General features: G+C 32.4%; 1 protein-coding gene across 10 annotated transcripts in view; it reads right to left on the bottom strand.

The window, feature by feature from the left end:
* Agtpbp1 (ATP/GTP binding carboxypeptidase 1) overlaps nt 1-15,623 on the bottom strand; it is a 224,142-nt gene that overhangs the window by 114,492 nt on the left and 94,027 nt on the right. For all 10 annotated transcript variants that reach the window (XM_074052257.1, XM_074052262.1, XM_074052256.1 and 7 more), the window contains 5 exons: nt 11,871-11,938; nt 9,499-9,562; nt 8,952-9,098; nt 6,302-6,433; nt 4,192-4,285 (listed from right to left, as the gene is read on the bottom strand). In XM_074052257.1, the coding sequence (XP_073908358.1) occupies nt 4,192-4,285; nt 6,302-6,433; nt 8,952-9,098; nt 9,499-9,562; nt 11,871-11,938 (505 nt within the window). The remainder of the gene's footprint in view (nt 1-4,191; nt 4,286-6,301; nt 6,434-8,951; nt 9,099-9,498; nt 9,563-11,870; nt 11,939-15,623) is intronic.

The following is a 15,623-nucleotide window of genomic DNA, read 5'->3' as shown; positions in this document are numbered from 1 at the left end:
ACATGAAAGAAGGAAGATCCCCCAAAAAGTATATGCTATATGATTCCATTTATATAAAATTCCTGAACATATACATCAATCTTTGGCAACAGAAAACAGCAGGGGAATTAACCAAGGAGAACAATAAAGCTTTGGAGGTGATAAACCCTATCTTAATTGTGGTGATGGCTTCACAGGTTTAGTTATATATCCAGGACCACATTGATTCTCATGGGCTCCAGATACTTCTTTACTTCATGGGCCTCTTTCTCCATAAATACATATTTAAAACTTATATTTTTTTATCAAATACTCTGAATATGTACAATTTATTAGATGTCAGGAAGGTATTTTAGGCAGTCAGGTCAAATATAAGAGAACTAAGTAAATCCCACAGTCTATGGCACTTCAGTTAACTGCTATATGTTTCTTATACATCCCTTTTATTTAAAAAGTGGTAAGAAAACTGAGATAAAGCACTAAAATTCCCAAAGCACTAAACAAATTGCTGATTAGCATGTTTAAAAGCATTCTCACTGAATTACACATGTGTTCTCTATATTAAGTAGCAGATTCTCACTGTGTATTGGTGATTCAATGTAACAACCTCTTTGCCAACTGCTTTTACTATAGAGACTATCATGACTCATCTAAAACATTAACCTTTACATCAACATACAAGTCAACGTTTGGGAAAGATATTTCTGCTATGCAAAGCAAAGACAGCTAACAAAATATATTAGATCAGAAATTCTACCTACTATTAGGTAGATACAATTATTGTTAATCATAGTTTATGGGATGTTTCTCCTAGAAACATTTTATATTACATTTGGTTACTTGGATACAATAGAATAACGTAGATCTTAATTAGGAAGATGATGGATGATGGCCTTAATCATAAAACACAAATTACAAAACTCTTATATATCAGGGGGGAGAAATGATGTATAAATTAAAAATAGGGAGAAAGATATAGCTCAGTAGTAAAGTGCTTGCCTAGCATGCACAAAGTCCTGGGTTCAAACTCCAGTACCACAAAAACATAAATAAAAATAAAGTTTAAAAAAATATATACTTTTAGTATTACTGAGGATTCATTCAAGCTGACATTAATACAATGCTTACCTAAACTATATTAACATAGGCATTGTGCTAACTATAGGAATCATCTCATTGAATCCTCAAAATGACCTTATAACATAGGTCAAATGTAATAGTATTACATTTTACAGTCGGAAAATAGGGCACAATAAGTTAAGTGGCCTATTAAATTATCACAGGGCCAGAAAGTGATAAACCAAACATGCAAATTCAGGTATACCTGCCTCCAGAGCTCACTCCAAACCACTATACTACACTAGTGCTACAAATTGGTTTTATACAGACATTCTAGTTGTAACACAGATATTTTGTTTGTCATGTTGAATTTCTATAAGATATTCAAGGACTGTGTAAAATCTTTGCATAAGTAAACATGGTGAGTCACCACAAATAATATTTAATGAATTATATGTGCAAGTAAGCTCCCAAATATTTAAAATATTTTGACCATTTTTTTTGTCTTTTGAGACAGGAGTCTCATTGTCCAAACTCAAGATCCTCCTGTCTGAGTCTCCCAAGTGCTGAGATTACAGGTGTGGACCACCACACCCACCTAGATTGACCTTGATTAAGAAAGAATGAAACACTGGAAATTTTCTGAACCCTCTGTGTTTAAGAGTAAAATTTAGTCAAGTAGTTCACATGGACAAGATCTTCTTTAAAAAAAAAAATAACAACTATTACATACAGAAAAAAATAAGAAAATTAGAAAGTCACTATTTTGCAGCCCTTAATATAATAACAGAGCCAAGCAATGCAAAGAAGGAGTCCTAATTCATCACATGACTAGTATATAGTAACATTCTAATAGATGGATTCCCTCAACTCGATGACAATAGTGATATAAAACAAGGTACCCAGCACCAGCTCTGAATTATTTTGACTAAAAACAAAACCAAATGTAATCAAGTCACTAGCTCTATCAGTATACAGGAAATGTGAGGGACAAAGCATACAGTCACCCTAATCTACAATGTGAGGCATTCTAAAGAAATATTACACTAGTCCTTTAACAAATAAAGCACAACTGAAAAACAGGGGACTTTTATTGATTTTAAAATATTATGAGAAATACCAATCAAGTAAAATGTATAGAAGTTATTTGGACCCTGATATGAACAATCTCACTATTAAAAATGTATTTCTTAATCAGAAATATGAGATGATACTAAGGAAGTAAAATTGTTGAGCACAGAAATGATATTATGGTAACACAAAATGAAAAAAATCTGTATCTGACAGTGATCATACTAAAGAATTTACAGATCAAATGTAATGGTGAATATTGTTTTAAACTGCTCCAGGAAACAAAATAAGGACAGACAGAGCTGAGGATGTGGCTCAAGTAGTAGAGTGCCTGCCTAACATGCAGAGATTCTGAGTTCAAAAGTCAATACCACACCTATAAATTTAAAAAAAGGATAAAGGGAAAGATGAAATAAAACTGGCAAATTGAGTTGGGCACCGTGGCTCATGCCTGTAATCCTAGTTACTCAGGAGGCAGAGATCTGGAGGCTCCTGGTTCAAAGCCAGCCCAAGCAAATAGTTCACAAGATCTTATCTTGAAAAAAGCTATCACAAAAAAAAGGGCTGGCAGAGTGGCTCAAGTGGCAGAGCAACTGCTTAGCAAGCATGAGGCCCTGAATTCAAACCCCAGTACCACAAAAAAAAAGGGCAAATTATTGTTAAAATGTGTGAAAGATATATATAGAGTCCATTATACTGTTCTCTCTACTTTTGTATAAACTTGGAAACTCCCTAAATATAATGAGTAATAATGTGTGTATTTTGTTTAGATTCTGATCCAAATAAACCAAGTATAAAAACACAATTTTGAGACAACTGGAGAACATACATTAGATTTTAGATTGTATTAAGGAATTAGTAATTATGTTGGATATCATTGTAGTATTTTAATTATTTTTGAGGCCTTATGTAGTAAAGTTGTAGACTGAAGTATTTACGAGAGAAATAAAAATATTCAGAGAAAATCCCTAGGATCTCCTTAAAAGTACTCCAGGAAGCTGGGCATGGTGGTGCACACCTGTAATCCCAGCTACTTCATAGGAGGAGGCAGGAAGACTGAGAGTTCAAGGATAGTCCAGGCAAAGTTACTGAGACCCTATCTCAAAAACAAAATACAAACAAAAGGGCTTAGCTCAGGTTGTAGTGCACCTTGCCTAGCAAGCAAGAAACCCTGGGTTCAATCCCCAGAAGCACCAAAGAGGAAAAGTATTCCAGGAAAAATATGCAAGCAAAAGTGTGAAGGAATGTAATAAAAAAAATTGAGAAGTTGATAATTATTGAATACAATAAGTAATTAATTAGTTTAAAAATATAGTATAAATTCTGCTATAAATGTTTGAAAAGTTCCACTATAAAAAATTTTTTAAGAATCATCCCTAAGCTAAGTGTGGTGGTACATACATGTAATCTCAGCACTTGGAAGGCCGAAGAAGGAGAATCTAGAGTTTGAGAACAGCCTGGGCTACACAGTGAGACACTGTCTCAAAAATGATCTCTAGGCTTAAGAAAATATTAAATATACCAAATTGCAAATTCCCTTTATTTTCTGAAGTTAAAAGTCCTGTGAATGAATAAAAACTCACATGTACAAAAATATAATATTTATAAGTTTATCTTAAGATATATATACTTTTTCTCAAGAAGAAAAAGAATGACATGATTTTGACAAAATAGAAATGAACAAACTTAAGACAGGTTCAAGAATCCTGAGAATGAAGTAAGTAGTCATTAAAAGATTGCAAAATTGGGTGGGAACATAGTAGGCATTCAATAAATGTTTCTGAGTGAATGAAACTCTATAAATGATCTTATTTGCTCTTAAATTATTTAGCAATGTTCAAAGTCTAAATTTCTACAAATGCTATATTCAGTGAATTTAAAATCCTCTAATTTTGATAACAGGTTTGAAGATTAAACTTTGGCCTAATGCTATCTTCATCATAATAAAATCATTATTTAATAACAAAGAAAAGATGACAGATACAACTTAATCCAACCTGCTCATTGTACATATATATCAAAATAATGAGGGCCAGAATAACAAAGAGTATATCTCTGCTTATATTCAAAATATTTACTCACTTCATAAGACCCGAATTCTTCTTACTAAATGGTCCAATGATTTTAAACATCAATTCCACAACTCCATTTTTCCCTAAAGATACTGAATTCACAGCTGAGAAGTGGAGAAAAAGATGCAAAATGATTTGAAAACTTCAACAACTATTGTGTACACTCAGTATAAGTGTTTAGTAAATATGAACTCAAATCACTAAGTCCCCCTAAGTGCACCTTAGCTAATCACTTGAAGGATTTGTTTTTATGGGAAGTTGTAAAGGAATCCTGAAACTAGTTATACACCCAAAAAAATGTTACTATAAAAGAAATGCTTCAGTTGCTCCATTTGTTTCTCTAATGAATTTAGTCAAAGTGAAGATTAAGAAATAAGAATAAACAGTCTCTGCCCTCAGAAACCATAGTGTAGAATGACAAAAACAATAAACAATTACAAAACAATAAACAAATAGCTGCTAAACTACTTCCTAACTAGATTAAGAGTTCTAAGTTATTTATTTGGGTTATACCACTGAGAGGTTCCTAACTCAGTGTGAGACAGAGACATTTCTGGAAAAAAAAATAATGCCTGGGCACAGCTTTAAAGCAGTTAGCTAGACAGGAATTTGAGTTAAGGACTAGAGGATTTTGGAATGTCTCTGGAAATGGGTAGTATAGACAGTGAACATCATGAGTCTGGATCAGTTAATGTTATTAAAACATATAGAACCAGACAAAGACATACAGATGGGTAAATAAGGTGGGAAAAGAAGGTAAGAAAATTTATGAAGAACTCTAGCAGTTGTTCATTCTTTCAGCTATAGAGAATTGCCCAAAAGAAACAACAAATCAGATCTGCATTTTAAATGAACAAGTCAGAAACAAGTCACTCTCGAGAAAATGGATTTGAGAGACACATGGGCAGACTGTAGTCTAGTTGAGATATAATGAGGACCTTAATTGAAGCAACTATAGGAGGGAAGAAGAGGGGCAGATTTTGGTATTTCACACACATTATAAAAACAATTGCCTAATGAGAAAACTATGCCCAATATTGTCAATTTTAAACAAATACTATTTTAAAAAATTATAAATGATTTGCTAGTCTTCTAATGTAGCTCCTAATGTATTGTGGGATAATCTTAATTTCCTCTACTCATTATTCTATTATCCCTTTTACTTTTTCCTCCTTCATTAATTGGGGCATTTGATGGTTCATCTGTTTTACTTTTCATCCAATTAAGTTTTAATTTTTTGATCGATTTTCCCTGCTTTTAACATGCCTTCCTTTTATTTTCCCTTGTGTTTATTTCTCTTTTCTCAACTTCTAATTCATTCCCTTCCTTACATTCTTTTAAATTATTAAATTTTTAATTATTTAACTAATGAACACCTGTATAATTACCTATTTTTCTCTGAGCACACCTTTAGCCAAATTATCAAAGTCCAGATTTATACATCCCCACACATCTATCTATCTCTGTATTATTATTTTGTAATGATATACTGCAATAACATATATCTTATAATTTCAATTTCAGGTTCTTTCATTAACCATTTCAATTTCATAGAGAATTAAAGGAAATGTATACCTCATGGGTTTGGGAATTAACAATACTAAGTGACAGTGTGTTTGGGAAGGTATTTAATTGGAGTCCATCTCTCTGTAATGCCTCTTCTCTATAGCTTCCTCAGAAACTCCTGTACTATTCCTTTTCTGTTCTGCTTCATCCCTATCAATTGCTGAGAAAATCAGACCCAGGTGACTATACTACTGCATGTTTTCTTTATCCACTTTCCTCTCATCTGTGAAAATCCAAAGAGGCATTTGAGTTTTCCAGCTGCCAATACCCTTTTATTAATCTACAACTTTCCACAGGCTGCCTACTTTTCACCCCTTCGTTCCAGTCCTTTATAAACTCAAGGAATTAGTGAAAATTCTCAAGATTTTGTCAACTCAACGTCTTACCCCACATCATTTTTGCTGCCTTGGCTATAAAAATAATTTTAAAACATATTAAATTTTCTCTTCCCTTTTCCACAAACTTCAGAGGCTTAGTGTTAAGGTAGTTTAACATTTTCATTTTGTATAACTTCACAACACTGAGTTAAAGAAAAGCCACTCTGAAATACTCACAATTGGCAGAATATACTCGTAAAAGCTGAAGACAGGGTAGAACCAAGCGTTGGTTCTGCAAATGCTGTTTGACCAAATTCAGGGTTAAATTCAGAGCCCCATTAATTCTAGCTTTCACTCCAAATTTTTTATCTGTGAAAAAAAAGTATTCATATGAAACTTTTGAATGAAATGAAATCATAAAGCAATAACATTTTAAAACATATCAATTCATATCATCAAATATAAAATTAACCTAAATTAAAATTATAATCATTTTTTGTATGGTTTTTAATACTCCTTATACTTTTGAAGCATTAATTGCAAGAATGTATTTATGGGGCAAGCAGGGGAATATGGCAGAAGGATAGAGGTTGGAAAAGCCCAAAGAGGGTGTCATGAATGGTGGAATTTAACTGAACCACTACGTGAGTAAGTCTGCCTACCTCAACACTTCCCAGGAATACCATCACACAGTTAAAGGGAACAATAAAGAGTCTAAATGGCTATTGCCAATATTACCTACTGACAATCAAAAACATTCTTTTCAGACTTATAAAGAATGTAAATTAATGAAGAAATGAACAGCTTATATAGAAAATGTAGCAAATACTGCCAAATTTCTAATAGGATAAAATTCTTAACAGAAAAGGAAGAAAAGAAGAGAAAGAAAGTTCTTTTTTAATTATTTTATTTGTACAAATTTAGGTTGTAGGTGTGATAATTCAATACATGCATCAAATCAGGGTAGTCAAAATTTCCACTTCCTTAAATATTTAAAATGTTTGATTAACACATATTTATTATACATATTTGTGAAGTAGAAGGTCTGTGACAATACATGCATGCAACATGTATAATCCAGGGTAATTCTCATTTCCATCTCCTTGTCATTACTTTGTGTTTGAAGAGAAAAGTTCTTGATTTTTATTCTCACAAAGAAATTAAAGCAGTACTTCGGTGCCGGCTGCTCACATCTGTAATCCTAGCTACTTGGGAGAGTAAGATCCAGAGTAGAGTAGTTTGAGGCCAGCCTAGGCAAACAGTTTGCAAGACTCCATCTCCAAAATAACCATAGCAAAATGGACTGGTGGTGTGGCTCAAGCAGTAGAGTACCTGCTTTGCAAGCACAAAGCCCTGAGTTCAAGCCCCAGTCCCACAAATAAAAGAAGCAGAGATTAAAACAGTAAAAAACAAAAATATTTAAATACTAAGAACTTAGAAATACTAAGATTTAAACAAAGAAAATAAATAAGATCAGCAAACAGAGGTATGCCATAACTAAGAGGAATTTTAAGTAAAAACAAAATTTAAAAATTAAGTATTTTTTCCTTAGGAAAACTGGAAGGAAGGGAGGGGGGAGGAAGGGAGTAGGAAGGGAGAGAAGGAGGAAGGGTGGGAAGAATGGTAAACAGAAAGAAAATGGTTCAAGAAGTCAGGCATGGTGGTGCATGCCTAAAAATGGAAAATTCGTCCAAATAGTAAAGAAAATAGAAATTTAAAATATGAAGGGATATTAAAGAAATACAGATATACATTAAACACATAAGTAACCTTAATTTAATTTCATGAAAAGCAGAAGAAAGATTACAGGGTTCTAGCCAGAGGAGGAAGCAAGTGATAACAATATTCATCAATAAATAAGGTTTTATTTTCTTTTACATTTTTATTTTCTACAATACTCTCAAAAGGGAGTCCTTAATCTCAAGTACAAGATTTAAAAGAAAAATAATACACAGGTAACATATTTCTTAAATAAACTGAATAAATATTTAAGTCTTAAGGTCCCTAATATACCTGGAAAAGTAAAGTCATCTCAGGGTTGCATTCTTTAAAACACCACCTGTTAAAAGCACTAGTTAAACATTTGCATAATACATAAAGGTATGCATGAAATACATATAAATACATACTACATACACATACATATTCACATTTTTGAACAAGTATTTTAGTCAGACATTTCAAAATTTAAGACCCATGTATATGCTAAAAAACAATGGCAAAACTCCTAAAAACACAATCCCAAGAGTTTAGGTAGTCATTTTAATCTTTGTACAGGTAGGAAACTATAAAATAAATTTAGGTTCTATCCAAAGAATGCTGTTCTCTGTTAACCTAATCTAAATCAGCTTCCTCTTTTGTTCTGTATTCCAGTCTTCTTAATTTATATTGTTCAATAATTTACATGTCCTTCTATTGTAATAATCAGTCTCATAATTTTCACATCTACTTTGGTCTTCATGACTAGATTGTAAGTTTTCGAAGCACTGAGACTGTTCAGTACAAATATGACTACTAACGAAAAGCAGCAGCATATTTTACATCTACTATATGCCTCAAAACACTCCCAACCATACTCCCTCCTAGCCTCAACAATGTACATATTCTGCATATCCTTTACATACATACCTAAGCAGCCACACAAACCTACTGTGATTCTGACATATTTGTCTTTCTTTTTCGACCACATGCAATAGAATTCCTCATGAATTTTGGACCCTTATCTCTTGCAGGTTAGTAGTTACTAGTAAAAAGCTACTAAAACCCAAGCTACTAAAATGAAGAAAAAAAATCAGCATTTAGATTTTAAAAATTAAGCAGTTTCAAGGCAGAATCAATGTTACAAAAATGGTTCTAGATTTGATAATCATACAAGTGAAACTCCTACCTTTTGGTCCAATCTTCGCAAGAATAGAATGGATCTGTACCATTAATTCCTCATGTGGGGGAGATTCTTTGCTGGTATTCACAAGTAGTTGTAACAATATTTGTGAACCACCTTTGGAAACTAAGAAACTTGCTCTTCGACCTCCACCTAAAAAAAAAATAGTCTTTAAATTTTGAACAGTAAATCCTCACACAGTAGATATCACAACTTGTTAGCATTCAAGAATTATTTAAAGTGATCATTTCTAAAGTCAAACAAAGTCATATTTACTTTTATCTGATTTTTCTATTTAGAAAATAGCAAAGAATAAACACAACGATGCCAAAATTCTAGATTTCAGGCTCTGAAATGTATGGTTGATGGGGTAATTTGAGGGATACTTGCATATACCAAAAACAAAGCCAGAACAAGAGTATGTAATTTCAGTTTCCAAATTCTAATACTCAGAAGAGCATCTGTATATGTATCAGAAAATTCCAAGTAAACATGGTACCTTGCTGGTTGCTCTTTACAAAAAAAATCTGACCAAAGGAAAACAAAAACTTACCAGCTGACACCAGCTCAACAAGAATGCATAAGATATTAAGTGTAGTTTGAAGATCTTTCGTGTTCTGAAATAAACAGTTGATTTACTTTATTAAAACACTGTAAATTTGTGATTCCTAAACTTTTTGTACATGTTGGGAACAACCTATATTTTACAAATGGCCTTTCTAGTTTTTCTAGGACAAATACATTCAGATTTCCACTATTCTCTTATTATTTCGGTATCTTCTTCTTTGCTTATAACAATGTTTATAAACATTCTTAGTATCAACATTATTACAAGAGGAATTAATCTGTATTTGAGTTCTTCCTCTTTCTACCAAATAGATAATAAAAGTAAATGAATCAAACTGTAAAAAAGTACTATAAGCCAGTCATGGTGATGAATTCCTGTTCTTCACACTAGCTACTCAGGAGGCTGAGGTGGGAGGATCATTTGATTATATCACATAATATAATGTACCCTGTCTCCAAAAAGAAAAAAAGCACTATGATGTATATATGTACATGATGACTACTCAGTCATCTAGCTCCCATCTCAGAAGGCAATCACAGTATCAGTTTCTTATGTATCCTGACAAAAATTACATTCACACATAAAAGAAATCTATGGAAATATGTATGTATATATATACATATGTGTGTACATACAGATTTATTTCCCCAAAAGGTATTTCCAAATAGTATAATTTGGCACCTTTTGCCATTTTACATATCAATAAATAAAGAGCTTCTTCATTCACGGGTTTGGTATTTGTTTAATTTTTTGTGATACTGGTGTACTTAGGTTGCTTTTAGTATTTTGCTATTATGAAATTGTAACAAAAAACCAAGTACATAAACTTATATGTGATAAAAACATTTGTGTGTATAAAATAAATTCCTGGAATTTTTAAGCCCAAGAATAAAGGCATTTTTCTGACAGATGTTGCCAACTTGCTCTTCTTGGAATAACTGACACTCCCATTGGCATTATAGAGAAGTAACAATTCTCAGATGTCTGGATAACCAATCTAAAGAGTGCACATTTTTTGGCTGACAAATTTGTAGAAATTCTTTGTATATCAAAGGAATTATATGAGTTTTATGAGTTGTGGTGAAATAGTTTTTCCTCAGTTTTCCATGTTTTGTATAATATTGTTAATATAATTTAGCAACTTTTTCTTTTATTGCTCCATAACTTTTTATACTTAGAAAAACCTTGTTACGAGAATATTTAAATTTTTCTTGCCTTGTTTCCCCTAGTATTATGATTTCATTTTCCACAATTATACCTTGCTTCACTTATTTTGGTATATGATATAGGAAGTAAGAATTCCACATTATGCCTTCAGTTGGCTATCAATTTGTCTGAGCTCCACTTATTAAGTAACTCCTCTATTTCTCACTAATCTAAAATGCCACCTTTATCAAACAGTACTATATTTCCATAAGCATTTCAATTTTTTTGGATTTTCTATTTATTATACTGGTATCTACCTAGTACTTGTGCACAACTTCTAAACTATTTAAATTACTGAAGCTTTATAAGGTTCTTTTATAATTGGTAGGGATAATTCTATCCCATTTATCTTATTTTTTAGGACTGTCCTACAGTTTTATTTCTGCTATCTCCCCCACACACTTTGGACTTCAAAACAAAACTGTTAGTATTTTTATTGAGATTATTTATTGAGATTGGTCTACACTGGCAGATCAATTGAGGGAGAAATGGCAACTTGATCATGTTAAGGCTACGAGGAACATGAATTCATTCTCTGTTCTTAACACTGCACTGAATACAAAATATAGAATCCTGATTGTGAAAACATCCTGTTAGCTAACTCAAAACTTTTACGTTGGCATAGAAATTCAACTATCATCAGTATACTACAGCTAATCAATAAATACAGTAAAATAAATCATGAGTGTACATTATGTTTTATATATACATTATCATATATATTATATTGTCAATTTGCTCTCCTTGGAAAAACTGACACTCCCCATTGGCAATGTAAAGGAGTAACAATTCCCAGATGTCTGGATAACTAATCTAAAGAGTGCCAACATAATACAACTGATCAAATTTTTATTGCTGATCATTTATTTTAAGTTAAAGACTTATTTCAAGATATTTTATTTTCTACAACCAATCAGAATGGCATATTATGATTAAACTTTACAATTATTATCATCATTGGGAAATATATTTAGATGTTTATATAATACATATTAGAATATTTATGCCAGTTCCAATAATTTAAAACATAGAACAAGCTTTCATTCATTGGTTTTATCTCTAAGAAAAAACTGCATACTTTCTGTGTCTGTGTTTCCTTCAGTATTGCTTCCTATTAGTAGTTGCATAATTAAGTGCTGCTAGTGATTTACCTCTAATGTTGACAGCAGAACTTCCATGCCAGTAGAACCTTTTGCTGTCATTTCTCTCCTTGTTTTTTCTGAAACATAGAAAACAATATTTTTAAACACTGAACCAAAAAATTACATAAAATGCTGTTAAATATAGCTAATGTTAAATCAATGAGTCTCCATTCATCCAGTAAACATTTTTAATTGGTTCCTAGATGTTCCTCTCTCTGATGTGGCTAATTCTACTCTGTGGATCTAATTCAGATTTCAGTTAACAAGACCTTCCTTGCATTTCTTCTCATTTCCTAACATGGACTAGGAGACAGACCCTGTTAGTCCATTAAAAAATCTTAAAATCAATGAAAGAGAGCAGCAGAGGGGGTGAATTCAAGTATGATATATTTGATACACTGTAAGAACTTCTGCAAATACTCCAGTGTACTCCCACCCAACACAACAATAATAGAAAAATAAAATAAATTTTAAAATCTTAAAATCAATATTAGTACGTGTACCAAGAACTAGGAGGTGGGAGGAGTTGTAATGGTAAGCTTCTTTATCTTTATGAATACAACTAGAAAATAGTTCATCAAGATAAGTGAAAGCAAAAACCTAGTACCATTTTTAAATGTTTTGAATGTATTTAACACTATCAAAATTCTGAACCACACAAAAATGAACAAAGCTAAGGAAGAACTACCTCTGTAAGAATCTGGAGACAAGATCACCCAAATTATCCTCCCATCACAGGAATGGAAAAAAAAATGTGTAAATATTTCTCTTACTTAAAAGGTCTTAGATCTGCTCATAATTATTCTCTGACTCAGAAGAGAAAAAGTAGATAATAGGATAGCATTCAGAAAATGAGCATTTATTATTCCACGAACTTTGCCTTGTTTTAACTCATTTCATGAATCAAGAATTTAAGTTAAGAAAGGATGAAGAATCTATGCCAAGTCATTAAGTGAATATATGGAATAGACCAGGAGAGCCAGGCATTTCAGAATCTAAAGCTTATGGTCATTCACTAATTTAAAACACTTCTCAAAGAGTAATAGGAATTATTCTTTAAACAGAATTATTATGTAAGAGACTTGGTGCCCCTCTCCAATTTTTCACACCTTAATAGTAATGCCAGAAATTCTTTTAATACACTACAACTATGTCATTCATTTCATATTTTGAGATTCAAAAAACAGAAAGTAAACAATCCACTTTCCAAATACTACATACTCTACAACAAAGTTTAAAGGGCTGTAGTACCAAATCAATGCTCCATATAGAGACAGTCAATGGAGCTTAAAAGGAGAACAAGCACTAAAGCCCATATGCGAGTAAAAGATCAACAAAGATGGGGAAAAAACTCAGGCTAAGGCTTTAAAACATCAAGCCTTTTCCCAGAGCAATCCTGTCCAAGTTTGTAAGGGTGACATCCACTTGAAAATTGAGTTTCTCTAACTTAGAAGTTACTAAAAACAGGGACAAATATAATATAGTATATAATGTTATTTCTGACAACTATTAATAAAACAAATATGCTAGAAATCAGATATCTTATTTATCTTTAAAACAATATTATCATGCTATTATGCATCACCTCAGGTCCAATTAATGAAATTTATTAAACTTACAGAAACCTTACATCTTTCAAAACAGAAACTTCCATAAGTGATATGAGGATCTATAGCTTGGTACAGTGGCTCATGCCTGTAATCCCAGCACTGAAGAGGCTGAGGCAGCTTGGGCTACAAAGTAAGTTTGAAGCCACCCTGGACTACACAGTGAGACTCTGTCTCAAAAAAAAAAAAAAATCTATAAAACTGCCCATCTCTACTCCCTGCTGTAATACTACTAACACATAAAAGAATGACAAATTTATTTACCTGTAAAAGAAAGTTCACTCATGTTAGTAAATTAAATTTCTTTTTTTTAAAAGCATGTGATTCCTCTGACAACCCAACCCCGCCTCCACCAAAAAAGAATACAAATAAAGTATTTTTTCAACGATCCAGTATCTCCTTGGTGTGTTATTTTTAAAGTAAGTCCTGTGATTTAGTAAAGTCAATCATTTAAAAATATTAATATTGCATATGATATTTAGAAGACAGAGAAGTAAATTACTAATAAGCTATTATGTTTTCACCTTCATGGGGTGGGAGATTCTCTCTTCCTTTGAAGACAGTTCAATGCAGCCTCTAACACCATTGGCATTAATATCCACCATCATCTTGCTTATATTTCACACAAATGAACACTAAGTTTTCTACCCTCCTCCAGATTCTGCCATGATCTTGGGAGATTTCAGGGTTAATATGGATAACTCATTCAACACCTAGTTCTCCAGTTTATTGACCTCATAACAAAAAGTCCATCCCTATGGTGCTCCAATTTATCAACCCTCTCAATGGCCATTCTCAGGACTTCCACTCTGATATATTATCTCCTAAGTTCTCACTTTTAGACCATAACCTTTTAACATTCCTAATCTTCTTTCCTATTTAAATAGGAATTTAAATTCCTATTTAAATTTCCTTTAAATTTGGTCACCTTCCTTCAAATTTCTAATTCATTGACATGGCACCTTCTTCCTACAATAACAGCACTCTCCGTACCCAGCTTGGACTCCCAAGTGCCCCTTTCTCCAACTTTCCTATCATAAATCCTATGCAGAAACGAACTATAAAATGTACATTTTCTACCACACAGAGTAAAAATAATGCCGTAAGAATTTTTTTCTAACTTCTGTACAATGTATAAGATGTGTAAGAAATAATTCTAATACCACATTACTGGATTTCTAACATGTATAGACATAAAATACACATCAATAACAGTATAACAAAATGAGAAGGAAATAGAGCTACACTAGAAGAAAGGTCTACCTGAGTTAAGTAGACGATAGTACACTATAATAGGATGCATATCTGAATCCCTACAGGAATCACAGAAAAGAACTAAAACTACCAAAAGTTTAAAAAAAAAATCAATATAAAACAAGGCAGAAAAGGATGGGAAGAGGACTGTAAAAGACAGTAAATATTTAGAAACCAAACAGTTGGGCTGGCGATGTGACACAATTGGTAGACCACTTTGCCTAGCAAGTACAAGGGCCTGAGTTTAAACTCCAGTACAATCAAAAAAAGAAAACAAATAGCAAAATGGCAGATGCAAACTCTATTCTATCAATATATACATTAAATTGAAAGTACTGAACACTCAAGCTACACTTTTAAAATGTAAGACTAACTATGAGCTATCTTCAAGATACACACACTTTAGATTCTAAAATACAAATTTAACGTAAAATGCATGGATAAAAGTATAACACGGAAATAGTAATTATAAACAGCTAGAGTGTCTATATTATTTCTAGAAAAAAACAGACTTTAACAAAAAGGAACATTACATAATGAGTCAAACTATCAGGAAGATAAAACAACTACAAGTGTACACATACCTAACAGATCCTAAAAATGAATGATCCAAACCTGCCAAAACTAGAAAAATACAAATACAGTTCAACAATAATAGATGGGAGATTTCAATACCCAATCCCCAGTAACTGACAGAGCACCTAGACTGAAAATCAACAGGTACAAAAGATTTGAACACTTACCAACCAACCTCACCTAACTGACCTTTTTTTTGTGTGGCACTGGGATTTGAACTCAGGGCTTCATACTTGCTAGGCAGGCACTCTTACCGCTTGAGACATTCTGCCAGACCATTTTTTGTGATGGATTTTTTCAAGATTAGGTCTCGAGAACTATTTGC

The sequence above is a fragment of the Castor canadensis genome, chromosome 13 (assembly GCF_047511655.1).
Source record: "Castor canadensis chromosome 13, mCasCan1.hap1v2, whole genome shotgun sequence".
Lineage (NCBI taxonomy): Eukaryota > Metazoa > Chordata > Mammalia > Rodentia > Castoridae > Castor > Castor canadensis.
Note: the sequence above shows the minus strand (reverse complement) of the source record. Positions and strands in the feature narration are given on the sequence as shown.